Raw genomic sequence first — 19,049 nt, forward strand, 5'->3', positions numbered from 1 at the left:
AACAACGTATTCTTTGAGTTATACACAATTTTTAGGTAATAAACTTAATAATATATACAATAGTAAATAACTTTAATACTGGTGAGGCATCTAACTTATAAAGCCAGTCCTCGATGAAACAATTTAAAACATACTGTCTGAATGTCATACCGAAGAACACCCCCAGCATCCACCAGGTTCTTCTTCAGCATGCTGAAGGCTTTCTCCTGCTCCACTCTGATCATCTTCCTGTCCATCTGGGGGTCTGTAGGCACTCTATATTCAGGGAACTTCTGGACCTTTTTAATGTAAATCCTTTATGCAATACAAAGAAGAAAGTGTTCATTATAATCTCAAGAAATACCTAACATCAATAAAGAACTCAAAAGAAAAGTTAGAGAACACTGAATTTAGTATTCAGAAGCTTACAAAAGCTGTCATATTGAGTGCATGATACTTAGAAAATCAACAATGATCACAAACTGAGTATAAATATCTAAATATAGACTTTTTTTTAACCTTTTTCTCCTTCCCTGTCCTGGAAGCCACAATTTGCATTTGGTTTATTTGATGGATCTTCTTCCAGGCTGATCGCCTTGAAACTCTCGTTACCTAAATTCATTCAACTCATTCTGTATACTAGGAAGATGTTGAACTCACAGCAATCCACCTGCCTCTGCTCAATCCTCCAGTACTGGTATTAAAGGTGAGCACCACTGCCTGGCCAACAACAACACATAAATTAGGCCACTCGTGGTGATGTATGCCTTTAATCAAAGAGAGGAGGATCTTTATGAGTTCATGGCCAGCCTGATCTACATAGCAAGTTCCAGGACAGCTACACACCTGGGCTACCTGTACCACTTTCCTCTCTCCCAGCCCAATATGCCTTTAACATTATTCATTTTACTAATAATTTTGAACATTTTCAATGTCTAAGAGAGTATAGAATATTAAGAAAAAAGTCCTTCATTGGTTCGTATTTTTTATTCTCACCCAGAGCAATGACAACCTAGTCCTCTACCTAAAAATTACTATGGCTATTATACATTTCTGGTATGAGTGTAAATTGGTAAAATCTCTTAGAAGCATTTTTTTTCTTTGTCAACATTTTAAAAATTATAACCTTTCCCTGACAATTACCATTATACTTATTTATCCTACTAATAAACTGAAATGAGGTTATTGATTGTCGTTTTGATCTAATACAGAGTTTGTCACTAGGTATATTGGTAAACATCTGTAAATCCCAGAATTAAAGAAGCAGAGGCAGGAGGGTGAGAAATTCAAGGCCACCCTTGGCCACGCGGTGTGTGTGAAGCTAGCCTGCTTTGAGGTCTCATATATATTCAAGTCATGCCCAGTGTCTCAGACTACTTCTTGTCATCTGTGCAAGATGTAGACTCTCACCTCCCTCTCCAGCACTACATCTGCCTGCATGCCACCACATCCCACCATGATAATGGACTGAACCTCGGAACTGTAAATCACCCAATTAAATGTTTTTCATTTGTAACAGTTGCCATGGTCAGGCTGGAGAGATGGCTCAGAGGTTAAGAGCACTGTCTGGTCTTCCAGAGGACTTGAGTTCAATTCCCAGCAACCACATGGTGGCTCACAGATATCTGTAATGAGATCTGGTGCCGTCGTGCACTCAGGACACTGTATGTAAAATAAATGATTGAATGAACAAACAAACAAATAAATATATAGATAAATAAATTAGATAGGTAGGAAGGTATAGGTAGGTAGATAGGTGATAGATAGATAGATAGATAGATGATAGGTAGATAGGTAGGTTGATAGATAGGTAGATAGGTAGGTAGATAGATGATAGATAGATAGATAGATAGATAGATAGATAGATAGATAGATAGAAAAGTTGCCATGGTCATGGTGTTTCCTCATAGCCATAGAAACCCTAACTAAGATAAATATTCACTATAGTCTTTTCAGGCAGCAGAAAAGAGGGAATACTATTACCTCAGTTTAAGGAAAGAAAACATTAGCAGGCTTTACTGACCTTTTAGGGTAGAAGAGGATATGTGTATATTCATACACATATACATTCATATACAGAAAATCTTTGTAAAATGACACACAAAAAAACTGTTAAGAGTTGAGGCTTTGAGCTGGAGAGATGGCTCAGAGGTTAAGAGCGCTGGCTGCTCTTCCAGGAGTCCTAAGTTCAGCTCCCAGCAACCACATGGTAGCTCACAACCACCTATAGTAATATTTTGTGCCCTCCTCTGGCATGGACATACGTGCAGGCAGAATATTGTATACGTAATAAATAAATAAAATCTTTTAAAAAGAGAGTAGAAGCTTTAATGAGAAAGATATAAAACAATCGTGGAAAAAAGAACTTAGAACTTACATAACTGAACTGTTTAAACTTAATAAAAATGTTTCTATTTGCTATTCAAAATTAAAACTTCAATGTAAAAAGATAAAGTAAGATAAAATAGCTTACCTGGCTGGGCACGTAGCTCTGTAGAGATGACAAGACCTGCTTCCTTGTTCACTGAGTCTCTGTAACTGGAAACCTTTTCTCCTTGGTCCATACTGACACTCCATTACCACAGCTCGACTACCTGTGGCCCAAAACCAACCAATGACAGTAATTTAGGTGCTCATATATTCTAGACAGATCTTTAACAACTTGGTTGTGGCAATTTCAAAATCTATAGTCTTAATTACATAATCTTATGGAGTAAAACATCAGTATTTCTTACTAAAAATGCAGAGTTTTTATATTCTTACCTCTATTTTTGATACATATGAAAATTCCCTTTTTTTTTTTTTTTTTTTTGCTTTTTCAAGACAGGGTTTCTCTGTGGCTTTGGAGCCTGTCCTGGAACTAGCTCTGTAGACCAGGCTGATCTCGAACTCACAGAGATCCACCTGCCTCTGGGATTAAAGGCGTGCGCCACCATCGCCCGGCTCATAATTTTCTTTTTCTTTTTCTTTTTTTTTTTTTTTTTTTGGATACAGGGTCCACTAAGTAGCCTTGGCTGGCTTTGAACTCCTACAGAGCCTTCTACATCTGCTTCCCTGAGTGCTGGATTATAAAGTGGCACCCAGTACTTCTGACTGAGTTTTTTGTTTGTTTGTTTTGTTTTGTTTGTATAGCCTTGGTCGTCCTGGAACTTACTACATAAATCAGACTGGCCTCAAACTCAGAGATATTTCTACCTCTGCCTTCTGAATGCTGGGATTAAAGGTATATGCCACTATGCCCGGCTTAACCTGGATATTTTTTTAAAGTCTGGAAATACTAAGCCAGGGATTGCATGTAGAGAAGTTTGTAACATTGTCAACAGAAGTAAAAATCAGCACATTAATTCTTTAATTTATTTTTTATTATGTATACAGTGTTCTGCCTACACACCAGAAGAGGGCACCAGATCTCATTACAGATGGTTGTGAGCCACCACGTAGTTGCTGGGAATTGAACTCAGGACCTCTGGAAGAACAGCCAGTGCTCTTAACCTCTCTCTGAGCCTTCTCTCCAGCCCCCCCGCCCCCCCCACAGCACATCAATTCATTCCTCTTTTTTCTTAATTAAAAATTTCCGCCTCCTCCCTGCCTCCCATTTTCCCCCTCCCCCCACGCCTCTCCCCCTAGCACATCAATTCTTTGTGAGTAAATCTTAAGCCTAAAAACCTCAAAAAACAAAGCTTCTGGAGCTTATTTGGCTGTAGAATCTGTTCTAAACAATGAAATTTTATGTGTCTGTCCATATATCTATCATCTATCTATCTGAGAGATGATTTATTTCTGTTAGTGAGACTATAAAGAATTACTTTTGATTAGGTAATGTTGTCTATAGGTCTACTTGCAATTTAAAGTTCTATTTATGAAGTATTATTTATTCAGTGTCATAGAGTAAAACTAATTTTATGACATAAATTAGTTATATTTGCTGTCTTCTTTTTAGTTTAATATTCATTTCCAGCAATTAAAATTAAATTCTTACCTACCAAAATGAAATGTATCCTGTCACAGAGAAATCACATGTTCACAAAGAGCACAGCTACTGGGGAGCTGTAAGTAACTGATGAGAAGTACCTGCATTGACAAACGGGATTCCGTCATAGGGGACATACTGGGACTTCCACATCAAGCGCGTGGCAGATTTGGCTGGGCTTGGAGACTGGCGAGTGCCCCAGACACTCTGGGTTTGCTGCTTGTGAAAAGTTAGGATGCTTTCTAATTCAGTCTCACTCACACAGTAGCCACGATAGGAGTCTCCAATTTTCTGTAAAGGGAGTGAACAGTTAGTTTAACAAGACAGTTTCCTAACATAAAACAGCATCAGTTCACTTCCTCACCACTGGTCTGTACAACCAGTGGGGTCTGATCTGAACTCAAGTGCTATTGTCAAACAGATGTAAGTTAGAAAAGAAAGCTTGAAGAATATGTAATATACCATTCTCTTGGGTATCTAAAATTCTACCCCCAGACCAACTAAGACAAGTTTAAAGCTAGCTTTGTCTGCATAGTGAGTATCAGGCCAGCTATGGCTACATTGTGAGATCATCTCCAACAAACACACAGTCAAAACAACAATAACAAAAAAAGCTAGCTAAGTATCTGAATGAAACAAAGAAATCAGTCGAAAAATTTGAGTCTGGATATCTAAGGAAATGGTGTTTATTAATGAAACAGGCAAAGAATTTAGGAAGCAGAACTGATATGGTTGCAGTGAATTTAAGGTAAACTCTAAATAAAACTTCCAAAAAGACGCTGAAGGTCTGGGACAACAGTAAGAATTACAGAACTGGTGATATAGGTTTGCAAAATATTTTATAGTTGAAAGTCAACAAAATAGGTAAAATCCTTCAAAAGATAAAATGAAGACAAAGTCAAAAGCAAATCTTGAGGAAGTTATAGTGAGACTATAAAAAGAAATAAATGCAAACAGAGAGAGAAAGAGGGAGGGAGGCAGGGAGGGAGGCAGGAGGTAATTTAAAGGGATGATAACAAGGAAAGTCAGCCACAGAGAAGAAATGATAGTAGAGCCAGAAGAGCTTTATATGACTGCTGCTTTTTCTCTTGTTCCAGTCTGTGTTTCAGGGACAGGGCTTCATGTAGCCCAAGCTGGTCTCAAACTCATGTAGCCAAGGAACATTCTAAACTCTTGATCCTCCGGCCACCACCTACCAAGTGCTGGGAGTACAGGCAGGCACCACACAATAGGCAAAACTCCCGCTTTACCAGAGCCTTTATCTTTAAAGAATGAAACAACAGGCGAGCTTAGATTAAGCATAAATGCATACAGAATATGACAGATAACGACTTACTATTTGTATGCAAAAATGTTCAGTTGGGGATGAAATGTTGTCATAACCAGGTAAATGAAACCCACCTCACAACTTCTAAGACGGCAGGCCCATATAGGTGTGTTAGAAGAAAGTGGCTGCAGAGGAGATGGCAAAGATTCCTCGAGCAGTCTGGGAGAGAAGAGTAGATGTAAATACACAGTCATGCACACACAAAACATTTAACTGCTTTGTTTTTCTTTACTTCATAATGTGTGTGTAATACTGTAATATATGGGCACACATGTGCATATACATGTGTGCGTATGTATATCAAAACCAGAGGTTGACATCAGATATTTTCCATAGTCACCCTTAACTTTTCAGGTTTTTTGTTTGTTTGTTTGTTTGTTTTGTTTTGTTTTCAGACAAGGTTTCTCTGTGTAGCCCTGACTGTCCTGGAACTTGCTCTGTAGATCAGTATGGACTTGAACTCACAGAGATCCGCCTGCCTCTGTCTCCCAAGCGCTAGGATTAAAGGTGTGCGCCACCAACACACCAACTGGCTCACCTTGGTTAAGACTGGGTTTCTCACTAAACCTGGAGCTCACTAACTCTGCAAACTGGCTGGCTAGTGAACTCAAGGGCTCAGTCTTCCTTTGGGCCCACTTCCCAGAGGCCACAGACAAGAACTACTACACCTGGTTTTAAACACAGAGCCTCGTACTTCGTGCCAAATGCTTTACTAACTAAGCCATCTCCCCACATCTTTAAAAAAATATTTTATGTATCTTCATAGTTTACCTGCATGTAAGTTAACACACCACCACATGTGACTGGGGCCAGAGTGGGCATTGTATCCCCTGGAACTGTAACCCACTGTATGAGTACTAGGAACCACACCCAGGTCCTCTACAAGAACAAGTACTCTTAAGCACAGAACCATCTCTCCAGCCTCTGACTCCTTTTTAAATACACACAGACAGAATATTGTATACATAATAAAGAAATAAATAAATATTTAAAACAAACAAAAATTTCTATACATGTATTTAATGCTATATGTACTCCATGCCATTGATTTATGTTTTTCTGGTTTCTTCTAGGAATCTCTTTTTTTTTTCTATAAAACCTTTAGAAACAATTTCTTCCTTTTCACAAAGGATCATCTCAATGAGCTCTTAATTGCTGAGCAGTCTCTCCTGCCACAGTAACTTTTTTATTGATAATATACATTATAGTTCCTGATGGGGCTAAAGGATAAAGCAATAAACTCTTCTCAGATATGGCCAGAGGTGACCTACGAAAATGTTCACCACTCTCTTTTTTAAATTTATTTATTAAAAATTTCCACCTCCTCCCATCCTCCCCCTCCCTCTCCAGTCCTAAGAGAAGTCAGGGTGCCCTGCCCTGTGGGAAGTCCAAGGCCCTCCCCCCTCCATCCAGGTCTAGGAAGGTGTGCATCCAAGCCACTCTCTTCATTCAAAAAACCGTACAAAATCGTGTCAATCAAGAGGCTCAGATCTTGAGTTCATTTTTAAAATACCCAGGGAACTGCCCAGATCATCAAGGACACACGTATGTCTAAAACCATGAAGTATTTGTAAAGTGTTCCTTTAAAGAAGCAATGTGTGCCATTCTGGCAGAAGAGTGGTCGAGTTGGTGGTCATGCACAGGAAAAACAGTGGGGCTAGCCAGAGTCAAGAGCTGTAGGAATTCTGCCACTGGTTCTACTGTGAGACAGACCTCACTAAAACTCCATTAATCAACTTGACCTCCAGAAGCCCCTCCTTTAACTGGAGGACTACAATGCTTCTTGGGATTTAATAGAATCAGTATCAATTCAGAACCAGTATCCAAAAGACCTTGGAAGGTCTAATTACTTCCACGGTGTACACTTAGCCTGGTTAAAAAAAAAAAAAAAAAAAAACAAAAAAAAAAACAAAAAAAAAAACAGGGGAATGTAGGAGAAAGGCTAATAGCAAATTCTTAGGTAATTTAGCAAGGTCCTTTCCTAAGGGGAATCTGTCCTTCTCTTCATTCAAGGGGTTTTGTATCTGCAAACTTGATCATATCTAAAAACTAGTTTAGTGACTGAGATTCCTTCTTGCCACTATCCAATGTAGACTTTCATTTGTCTGAGAATATGTTTGCTTATACAGATCCAACAAAAACACAGTAGGCTTCTTATTTATTTCATTCCTGGAAACACCACGAGTGTTTAGCTAGTACCAAAGGTCCACACAAGTCATGCCACCACAAAGATCATGTTGCCTGTGCTGCGCATTATGGGTCAGGGCATGACTTTGTCTATACTGCCCACTGCGATAACTATACTCACCTTAGCAAATGATAGAAGAAAGGGTTTACTTTGACTTACAGTTCCAGAGAGAGAGTCCCTCATGCAGGGAAGTCACACAGGAAGTAGAGAGAGACAGCAGGAAGTGGGGCAAGTTTCCAAACCCTCCACACCTGCCCCCAGTGACTACTTCTTCCTGCAAAGTCCTATGATCTCCACAGACAGGGACACTAATGGGGACCAATGTGTTAGAAAAGATGAACCATGGATGATCTTTCTCAAAGCATCATGTCCACCAAATACAGACTCATCCAGTTTTGTAAAACAAATACTACAAGATTTTAAATCACAGATAACCACCAAACAGTAATAGTGTGTGACTGCAATACCCCATTCTCACTACTAGACAACTCAACTGCACAAAAAGTGAATAAAGAAACATTGAAATTAAACATCATTACAGACCAAACTAACTGACGGGCCCAACTGACAGCTACAAAACATTCTGCCCAAACAAGGGAGAATACACGCTCTTCTCAACAACCCATGGAACTGTCTCTAAAATAGCTCATGCATTAAAACACAAAGCAAGTCTCAACAAATGTAGGAAAGTTTAAACAACATCTTGTATTCTTGCTGGTTATGATGAATAAATCCAGAATTATTATTATTATTATTCAATATTTTGGTTTTTGAAAAAAGAGTTTCCTCTGTGTAGCCCCGGCTATCCTAGAACTCCCTCTGTAGACCAGGCTGGCCTTGAACTCACAGAGATCCTCCAGCCTCTGCTTCCCAAGTGCTGGGATTAAAGGTGTGGGCTACAACTGCCTGGCATAAAGCCAGAAATTAACAGCAATAGAAACTTCAGAAAATATACAAACTCATGGAGATTAAGCAATACATTGTTGAATGATGACTGGGTCATTGAAGAAATCAAGAAGGAAAAAATTCCTAGACATGATGAAAAAAAAAACAAAAATATAAACAAATGGTTCACATGTTTTCTTTCTTTCTTTCTTTTCTTTTTTTTTTGTTTTGGTTTGGTTTTTGTTTTGTTCTGTTTTTTTGAGACAGGGTTTTTCTGTAGCTTTGGAGCCAGTCTAGGCTGGCCTCTAACTCACAGAGATCCACCTACCTCTCCCTCCCAAATGCTGGGATTAAAGGTGTGCACAACCACCGCCCCCCAGCCAAAATATTTTCATAGAACAATTAAAGAAATATAAACACGAAACCGATACTTCAAGGGAGGGGCTGGAGAAGTGGTTCAGCGGTTAAGGGCTCTGACTGTTCTTCCAGGGGACCCAGATTCTATTCCCAGTACCCACATGGCAGCTCACAACTGTCTATAGCTCCTGTTCCAGGGGATCCAACACCCTTCACAGACATACATGTAGGCAAAACACCAATTCACATAAAATAAACTTAAAAACAACTGTAACTCCAGTCCCAGGGACCTAATGCCCTCTTCTGGCCTCAAAGGGCACTGCACAGACATACAGGCTAAACACCCATACACATAGAATTAAAATAAATTCCCAAAACAAGAAGTTTTACAAATGGAAGGAAGAAAATTAATAGGGATATTATCAATATTTTCCTAGAATCATCATGAAAAATGTTATTTTTAGGAAAAAAGATAAAACCAAGTAGAAGTTAGCAAAAGACAGGCTATGTTTTTGTAACTGTGTGGAAAATATTTGCCTAGCATGCCCAAGACCCTGTGCTCAATTTCCAGAACTAACATACACACACACACACACACACACACACACACACACACACACACACAATGCTAATAAAAAAAATTGCACCTTTGAGGCAGAGGCAGGCGGATCTCTGTGAGTTCAAGGCCAGTCTGGTCTACAAGAGCTAGTTCCAGAACAGGCACCAAAAAACTACAGAGAAACCCTGTGTTGAAAAAAAATTAAAAAAAAATTGCAAACACTTTACCATATAGGAATTATATCTATATAAACGCTGTTAAACCATTTAAAAATCTTAGGAAATTGAATGAATGTCTTTATTCTGAAACGTACTATTGGCATTTAACATTTCTCAAAAAAAGGGGGGGGGGAAGAGACTGAAATCTTTAATAAATAAATAAATAAATAAAAAACAAAACAAAACAAAAAAAAGAAAAACAAAATAAAACAGGAATCTGTCCTTGCCAAGACGCACTAAAATAAAGGGAGACACATGTGATGAACGCTTCCTCTCTGTGAACTAAAGGGAGACACATGTGATGAACGCCTCCTCTCTGTGAACTTCTGATGTTTTCTATTGTCTGCCATCTTTAGATATGATCACTTAAAAACAGACTTCCATCGTGACCCCAAAGACAAGCTCCTCTTTCCCATGATTCACCTGGTCCCTGACTTTCTGGGTAGCACAAGGGATGCTTGTGAACGAAGAATACAGTTACTGGCACTGGCTTCTAGAGTATCTGCTCTTACAGTTGGTAAGCTTCTGTCAGTGGGTTTCTCTTCAGAGGCATCTTAACAACAAAAATAAGAAACATCAGTATCTTGAATAACATTATGACGATTACTTAACTAAAATTAAATCACTTAAACAGGAAAAAGAAGACTTGTTCTGAAGTTAAAAAAAACTTTAAATAATTTATTGAGACTGTCACTGATAAACTTAATTACTTTTAAATTGCATTTTATTTAAAATTTTAAAATGCAATTTAAATTGCATGACTATGAAATTTTGCAGTTAACTTTTTATACTTATATTTCAGTTATGATTTTGAAATAGCCGAAATAATTGTTATATTAAAGAGTTTCACATGTAATACAAAAACAAAAACTTACTTATACATTGTGTTTATAATGTTCCTGTAAATCATGTTTTGTTTTAACTTTTAATGACTATTAATAAAGACAACAAATCATAAAGTCAAAAAGAACTATGTATAAAAGAGCAACAAAACAGTGTAGCAATGACGTTAAAAAGAGATTAAACTATATTGCAAAGGGAGGGAAAAAATTAATAGGGATACTATCAAACGGGCAAAAAGAAATGGGTGAATGGAAGCCTGATTCTCTTCTTAATGTGAAACAAAGGAGTGGGGGAGGGGGAGAAGAGTCAAATAACAGACTAAAAAAGAATGGGTCACAAAGCTAGCAAAAAATCAATAAAATACAAATATAAAAATCTCCTGTCTCTAGGTACTATATTTGTGCTATTGTTGCAATTTCATTGTTGTTTCTATAATTAAGAAGAATTTATCTTATGCTGGTTATTTGGGAGGAAGCAAAAGTCAACCAGCTTCACAGAATTCCAAAATCAAATAGACAGTTAACCTAGATAGGCGTTCAAAAACGAACTTAAGATTTATTGGGGCTAAACTAAAAAAAAAAAGTTTTCTAATTACTTAATTCACAATGTTACCTAAAGAGATGAACTTTAATATGGATGTCCATGGGAAATTTTCTAGACTATCACCCTAATCTTTATAGCACGGTCAATGCCTGCTCCCATCCCATACTGACTCACCTTGGGGACTAGTCGCATCCACCAGCGGCTCCCGAGGTATGGTCACCTGCGCCATTCCTGTCTGGGTAGGTAGGATTACATGAAGCACCTGTTTATTTTCTGAAGGGCTGGTAGTGATCGTCTTGGAGACGTTAAAGAAACGATATGCCATTCTGATTTACCAGGGCTACTCCGTCACTGAAGCGGACACCTACTTCTAGGATGACACAGCACTGAGACTGCCAATTTCTCCAAAGGTCCCACAGTGGACAAGTGCTGAAGCTAAGATTCAAATCAATCAGTTTCACTATCGCCTATGTCTTAAGCACCTATGATCTTAATCATGATAGCACATGCATGAAGTTTAATAACACAGAGAGGGCAAAGACAGGTTGGGCTATACAAAATCTTGTCCCCAAAAACAAAAAGTAACTTACAAGCAAACTTTAGTATCTAAGCACTAGCTATAGACCACACTCAGCTCCTATCAAACACCAGTGTGCCTGACATGGAAGTAAGGACTGCTTTAAATACTATTTGTAGTCTTTGCACTCCTAAAAGCAAAAATACCCATATTTTAAAAAAGTCATAGAAAGAATATTTTCAATATAAAGTATAAGCTAGTAGTATCAAGAAACTAAGGTCATTTAGTATGATTAATAGATATTATTAAATACCATAACACTCATTAGCTATAAAATATACTCACCATTTGTGAGTGGAGGTCATATTGAAGAGGCTGTCCATTTGGGTCTAAAAGATGGAACTGCTCTGCACAGAGGGCCTGTGTATCAGTCAGTGTCTCTGGCAGATCCTGTGATGTGAGGGGATCATCTGTTTCAGCAGTAACTGGCAAAACGGTGGGGGGCTCATTCTGTCCAAAGGAAGGATCCCCAGAGTCCATACAGGTTATATGCTTTTGAAAAGTCAAAAAATAAATTTTTAATTAAAAAATGACAATGCCTTTGAAAAATATACCATATTCTTACAAAGGTTTTCTTGTTGTCATTGTTGTTTTGTTTTTGATTTTTTGAGACAGGCTTTCTCTGTAACCACCCTGGCCATGGAACTTGCTCTGTGGACTAGGCTGGCCTCAAACTCACAGAGTCTCTGCCTCCCTAGTGCTGGGTTTAAAGGAGTGTGCCACCACTACTTGGTCTATTTTTACAGTTTTTAAAAAGACTGATAATAAACATAGAAGGACATTTATATTTCAGTTCATTATTCATTTTACTACAAGAGTTTTTATTTTGTTTTTTTTTTTTTTTTAGACAGGGTCTCTCTATATAATCCTGGCTCTTCTGGAGATACGTAGACCGTGTGTGGCCTCAAACCCTCCTGAGTGCTGATATTAAAGATGTGCACCGCTATGCCTGCAGAGTTTGGGTATTCTTAGCGATGGGTATTGAACCCAGGACCAACACTATGCCTGCAGAGTTTGGGTATTCTTAGTGATGGGCATTGAACACAGGACCTTCTACATGCTAGCCAACAATTTACCACTGAGCTACATTGCAGCCCAAAGTATTTCTTAAGGTAGTGGTTCTCAACCTTCCTAAATCTGTGGCCCTTTAATACCATTCCTCATGTTATGGTGAACCCTAACCATAAAATTATTTTCATTGCTACATCATAACTGTAATTTAGCTACTGTTATGAATCATAAATATCTGTGGTTTTGGATGGTCTTAGGTGACCCTTATCAAAAGGGTCACTCAACTCCAGACAGGGCTATGACCCTCAGGTTGAGAACCACTGTCTTGAGTGCATTGACTTCCACATGCTTTAACTTTTTATTTTCTCAGGGATGCATATGGAAATGATTAATATAATTCAATATATATAGAGAGAACAAAAATTTTATGGTTATATCTAAGCATTATTTAAAAATTCTATATTAAAAATTAAATATATGAGAGATATGTATCAAAACCTTTTTGAAACAGAGTCTCAAATACACACCCCAGGCCTGACCTTCAACTCTTGGCCCTGAGCTGTGCCTCCTGGATGCCTGGAAAACAAGTGTGTACCACCATTCCTGGTGTATTAAAAATCTTGTATCACTGAGTAAAAGACTATTTTCAAGCATGAAAAGTTGTTAAATGCATGGTGTTCTTCGTAAGACCAGAAACCCTTGCAGTTGAATCCCTACCTCGGATTCCTGAGCTCCTCTTTCGGACTCTTTCCCATCGCTACAGCTGGCTCCTAACAAACTCTGCTGTTCCATGCTGGCTTCATATTCAGTCTCATTTTTCTCCTATTAGTTAACAGCTGGAATGGTAAACATCTGGTCATCAACTGTAGTACTAACATTTTTATGGGGGTGTTAATCCCAAATAAATCTTTCATCTTCCATAACCATGGTACCTTACACAATATAGGCAAAATAATTTCCATTCTATAGATAGGAAATTACTGTTTTTATTAATTAACTTGCCAAGGCACCATAATATATTTAAGGCAAATAAAAATGTTAGGATCACATAGTTCCCTCATTCTGCTCTTAATTACACTCTATATTGGCTCATTAAAATTGAATTTGTGATATAAAGTTATGTCACATTCAAAGTCTGAGAGAAAGGAGTACAGTCAGACAGAGCTACACATAAAACAAGGTCGGCCTGGAGACAACAATGAAAGCACTCATAAATGGCTTTGTGTCGCTATACAACTGCTATTATTTTGAAATTTCCCTTAGTAACTTATAAAAACTGGATAGAATCTGGAACCAAACTGGCAAAGCCATTATCACAAAGCAAGCCTTCATCATACTACCTCACATCACGTCATCAAACATGAAAACAAGGAAAAACAAAACCCCAAGCAAACTTGATTTACAGATATACTTAGAACTCCATTCCAGCCAGAAATTGTGGTGTAAACCTATAATCCAGTATTTGTGAAGCTGAGACAGATAGGTCCATGATCAGCCTCAAGTACATAATTAATTCAAGGCCACATTCAGCTATATGTGACCCTGTACCAAAAACGAAAACAACAAACAATAAAAACCAATACTACTCCGAATGATTAGAGATCCAGATCTTCAAGTACTGGCCATGAGTCAGCATGAACATCAGACTCTTAGGTCACAGGTACTGGCTGTGAGTTGGCATGAACATCAGAGTCTTAGGTCACAAGTACTGGCCGTGAGTCGGCATAAACATCAGAGTCTTAGGTCACAGGTGCAACCGAATAAAACTGAAATGTTGGGGCTCTCAGAATTTCAGTATAGACAAGTTCAAAAGAGCTATCGTATCTCACAGTGACTACAATGTTGGATACCTGAAAGCTGTTGAGAGTAGATCTTAATTAAGCATTCTCTCCTTTATTTCATGAGCATGGGTGTTTTGCCTGCATGTATGTCTTATGAGGGTGCTGGAACTGGAGTTATGAGTTGTGAGCTACCATGTGGGTGCTAAGAACTGAATCTGTGTCCTCTGGAAGAGCAGCCAGAGCTCGCAACTGCTGATTCATCTCTCTGGCCCCTTAAATATCCCTAAAACAAAAAGACTGATAAGGGCTGGAGAGATAGCTGCTCTCCCAGAGGACCTGATTTTGACTCCCAGCAACCATCTATAACACAAGCTCCACGGAATCTGATGCCTTTGGTCACTAAGGGTTCCTGCCAAAAATATATGGTTGTTTTACACACACACACACACACACACACACACACACACACACACACACACACATATATAGAGAGAGAGAGAGGGAGAGAGAGAGAGAAAATTAAAAATGAAATTAATTTAAAAAAGATATACCATTCTTTTGTGTTTTTTTTTTCTTTTTTCATTTTTGAGACAGGGTTTCTCTGTATAGCCTTGGCTGTCTTGGAACTTGCTTTGCAATCCAGGCTGGTCTCAAACTCACCTGCCTCTATCTCCCGAATGCTGGGATTAAAGGCATGCACCACCACCGCCCAGCCAAGATATACTATTAACAAAAAACCAAAACTGGTAATTGGGATGAGGCATGGCTCAGTGAGTGGTAGAGCACTTGCTTAGCATGCACAAAATTCTTGGAACAGTCTTCAGAATATCTCCTCTCTCTCCCCCCGCCCCATCTGTCACACACACACACACACACACACACACACACACAGAATAAAAGTCATGAAAATGTTCATTCATTTGATTTAACCACACCATGTATACATATCAAATATGTTCTCCTTTATAAATAAATACAATTTTTGTCAATGAATAAAAATCTTTGAAAAAGGAAACAGTAAGTATCTAAGGAATAAAGTTAAAAATGGTAAACATAGAAGAAATATATATTAAACTCATACTAAATATTATTAAAATAAACAGTGAAGACAATAACACTTATCAAGAAAGAGTGAGAGAAATCAGGCATGGTGGTGCACGTCTTTAATTGCAGCACTCAAGAGGTAGAGGTAGAGGCAGGTGATCTCTATGGTTAGGAGCACTTGGTGCTGCTCTTACTTCAGTTCCAAGCACCCACATGGCAGCTCACAAACTGCCTGTAGCTCCAGTTCCAGGTGATGCAACGCCCTCTTCTGACCTCCATAGGCACCAAGCATGACCATAATATACATGTATAGATGTAGCCAAAACACCCATATACATATAATTGAAAAATAAGCATTTTTTGCCAGGTGGTGATGGTGTACACCTTTAATCCCAGCACTAGGGAGGCAAGAAAGGCAGATTTCTGTGAGTTTGAGACCAACCTGACTTACAAATGAAGTTCCAGGACAGTCAGATCTGTTATATTGAGGAACTCTGCTTCGAAAAAGCAAATTAATTAATTAATTAATAATTATTTTTTTAAAGAATAGGGAAAAACACAAATCAAATTAATATCAGGAATAAAAAAGGGACTACCTAAAGTCGACATTAAGGCAAAGATATGATGGGAAGTTCTTAGAAAAAAAGAAAACTTACCAAAATAAATTCTAGAACTATAAAGGTTGAACAGTCCTATACGTGTTTAAAAACGTTGAAAGTGAAAAATCTTCCCACAACATGAGTATCAAGGCAAGACATTATATAAGGACATTTTTAGAAACCAAGCAACTATAATCTTGCATCAACTCTTCGAGACTAAAGAGGGATTGCTTCTAATTCCTTCTATAAGGAAAGAGCACAAAGGAAGAAAATTTAAAACTAATATCAATTTTATATTAATCAGGTTTCCTAGTTTTTGTTATGACCCTTCAGCATCTTTGGAATCTCACTGACCAGGGAAGGACTAGAGATATAAAAGATGCTCTGGCAAAACTAATCTCCCTATGCAAACAAGTCCAAATACTAGGCTCCCACAGCTAGCTTCATTATAGGCTCTCTGACCCTCTGGGACAGCACGCCCAGCTTTAACTTCCCTAAGACCAATACAATACAATACAAGCCATCATCCAATAAGTTTGTTCAAACTTCCTGATCTTAAGCCAGCTTAGTCTGCTTAGGCTTCTCTGCCCATTTTTTTTCTCTCAAAAACCACAAGCAAGGTTCTTTTGCAGTCTTCTGCACCCATGTGTTCCTACCACCAACCTCGGTGTCACACTGTGTGGTTCTCTGGGGTACAGCATGCCCACTCCTTTTGAGAACTGTGAATAACAGATTATCTTCTCTTCGTCTGTTCGTCTCACCATACCTAAATGAAAAGTAAACCATAATTATGCATATGAATGGAAAACACCCAAATATAATCACAGTGAACAAACTCTGCTCTGATTGGACTTAGGAGATAGCTGGTAAAGGTGCTTGCTGCCAAGCCTCGTGGTTCATATTTGAGTCCTGGAACCCAGATGGTGGAAGGAGAGAGCCAAGTCCTGCATGCTGTTCTCTGGCTTCCACATGTGCACAGTAGTGTGTGCTTGAATAAGCACAAGCATGCACATGTGTGCACATACATGCATGATCACACTAAATAAAAAATTTAAATATTAAAATCTCTAAAATTGGGTTAAAAAAAACCCAGCTAAACAATTAAGAGCACTTAGCTGATTCCTTGGAACCATTTTCAACTTAGAGTTTCTGGTGTCCACGGTAAGGTCACTGTGACCACAAATAGAACAGATATTCTTATTCCAGCTTCTGCATATTGATAAAACAGGCTGATATCTCCCTTCATACATCTAAAACTCTTCCTTATACCTATTAGGTTTCAAAGGACTCAAAGAGTGTTCTTAAATCTTTAAGCAACAGACACTCATTTTTCAATGATTTTTAACTTCAGACGAATAATAGCGATAAACAAATAATCTTTCTCCTTTTCATGTATCTCTGCCAGCATTTGTTTGACTTTAACTATTCTGACGAGAGTAATATAAAATCTCCTGATAGCTAAAGATGCTTGTTGAACATTAAAAAGAAAAAAAATCTTAGTAATTTTTTTTCCCTTGTGAGCTCTGTTTAGTTCCACTCCGAGACAGTTTAATTGGATTGTTTGGGGTTTATTTTCTGGTGTTTTTTTTTTTTTTTTGAGTCATTTGTGTATTCCAGATACCAGCCCTTTGTCAGATACATCAATTCACAGCAGCTATGACTGCACACGTAAGACAGGATCAGGCCAAAGTCCAAGAACCAGAAAGAAGTGGGAGTCACGAAGTTCCACCCCAACTGGGGATGGCTGGCAGCTGATGGCTCCTGTAGGGGAGGGACAATTACTTTCCTCAGGGATTCGACCTTGAGAGGTTACTCAGGCTCCAGTGGATGGCTCTGCAATAATGACCCCTGTACACACTGGCAGCACTGAGATGACTCAGTGAGTTAAAAAAAAAAAAAGGCACATGAAGTTGAGAGTGACCAGGGGGTGAGAAGTTGGAATGAAGGGAGGGCACAGGAACAGTGGATGGATTTGGTAATTTATAATATTAAAACATAAAAAATGTAAAAAACAAAAAGACAACTAATGAATTGAAAAAAAAAATTTAGGCTGGGCGATGGTGGCGCATGCCTTTAATCCCAGCACTTGGGAGGCAGAGGCAGGCTGATCTCTGGGAGTTCAAGACCAGCCTGGTCTACAAGAGCTAGTTCCAGGATGGGCACCAAAGCTACAGAGAAACCCTGTCTCGAAAAACCAAAAAAAAAAAAAAAAAGTTTAAAAAGTTATTACCTTCAGGCAGTGGCTCAGGTTTCAAGCTTGGGTTCCTACATTCTGTTAGCCTCAGAAATGTCCTTTTATAGTCATTGACAGTCTTCCTTTGGGGCACTAAATTACAATAGTGCTAGCTTTGTTCATGTGAAAACTGTAATTATGTCTTCACAGTAGCATGTTCTCTGCAAGGAAATAATATTCAATGTATATTTTACTCTTCTACACACAAATAAAACTACTACATTTCACAGTATACGTTTTGTTTATTGACAGGCTAACATGGTAGAACATTATTCTGCTCAGTTGAAAGAGCTAAAGTCTGACACCACTTATGTCCTAGAAGAGGCAACTTAACCCTTGTCCTGCTTCCCTATCTACAATTAGACATTTATTTTAGGCCCAACAGTTTATAAGTATCACTGAAACAAAGATTTCTGTAGCCACATATTTTTTCCCCTCAATGAAAGTAATTACCAGTACAGCATCTTTGGAAGCCACGAGCTGAAAATAGTTTCTATACCTACAACCTCCAATCCTAGAGCTGACAAATGTATCTTGTAAGCAGGAAGTACCAGGACTAGGGAACAGAAAGAAGCATTAAAGATAGAATCTTTGGGGGTTAGGGAGATGGCTCAGCAGTTAAGAGCACTGGCTGCTCTTCCAGGAGCCCTGGGTTCAATTCCTAGTATCCACACGGTGGCTCATGTTTGTGTCATACAAACGTACACACACAAAAACACCAGTGCACATTAAGTAAAAATACATTAGTTTTTTAAATGATGGAATCTATTTTAGTAAATTTTGGAGAGCTTGCTTTTCTTTTTCTGGGAAATGGCCTTCTAGGATGTTCCTATCACTTTACAGAACTGGATTTTATTCTGTAGCAAAAGTATAGGTTTCCAGGCTGGAGAGATTGTTCAGTAGTTAAGAACACATACTGCTTTTGCAGAGGACCA

At 38.4% G+C, this 19,049-nt stretch overlaps 1 protein-coding gene across 7 annotated transcripts in view; it reads right to left on the reverse strand.

Moving 5' to 3' along the window:
* Positions 1-19,049, reverse strand: part of Carf (calcium responsive transcription factor) — a 35,238-nt gene that overhangs the window by 12,786 nt on the left and 3,403 nt on the right. For 4 of the 7 annotated variants that reach the window (XM_050133347.1, XM_050133349.1, XM_050133348.1 and 1 more), the window contains exons 2-11: positions 18,112-18,275; positions 16,545-16,647; positions 13,175-13,293; positions 11,732-11,938; positions 11,044-11,104; positions 9,907-10,036; positions 5,351-5,435; positions 4,051-4,240; positions 2,453-2,573; positions 151-294 (exon numbers count right to left, since the gene is read on the reverse strand). In XM_050133347.1, the coding sequence (XP_049989304.1) occupies positions 151-294; positions 2,453-2,573; positions 4,051-4,240; positions 5,351-5,435; positions 9,907-10,036; positions 11,044-11,104; positions 11,732-11,938; positions 13,175-13,249 (1,013 nt within the window). In that variant the 5' untranslated portion in view covers positions 13,250-13,293; positions 16,545-16,647; positions 18,112-18,275. Of the gene's footprint in view, positions 1-150; positions 295-2,452; positions 2,574-4,050; positions 4,241-5,350; positions 5,436-9,906; positions 10,037-11,043; positions 11,105-11,731; positions 11,939-13,174; positions 13,294-15,724; positions 15,780-16,544; positions 16,648-18,111; positions 18,276-19,049 lie in introns of all 7 variants that reach the window. The other 3 variants (XM_050133344.1, XM_050133345.1, XM_050133346.1) reach the window with 3 other exon arrangements.

Source organism: Alexandromys fortis, unplaced genomic scaffold (assembly GCF_014885135.2).
Source record: "Alexandromys fortis isolate MF-2015 unplaced genomic scaffold, M_Fortis_MF-2015_v1.1 scaffold_601, whole genome shotgun sequence".
Taxonomy (NCBI): Eukaryota; Metazoa; Chordata; class Mammalia; order Rodentia; family Cricetidae; genus Alexandromys; species Alexandromys fortis.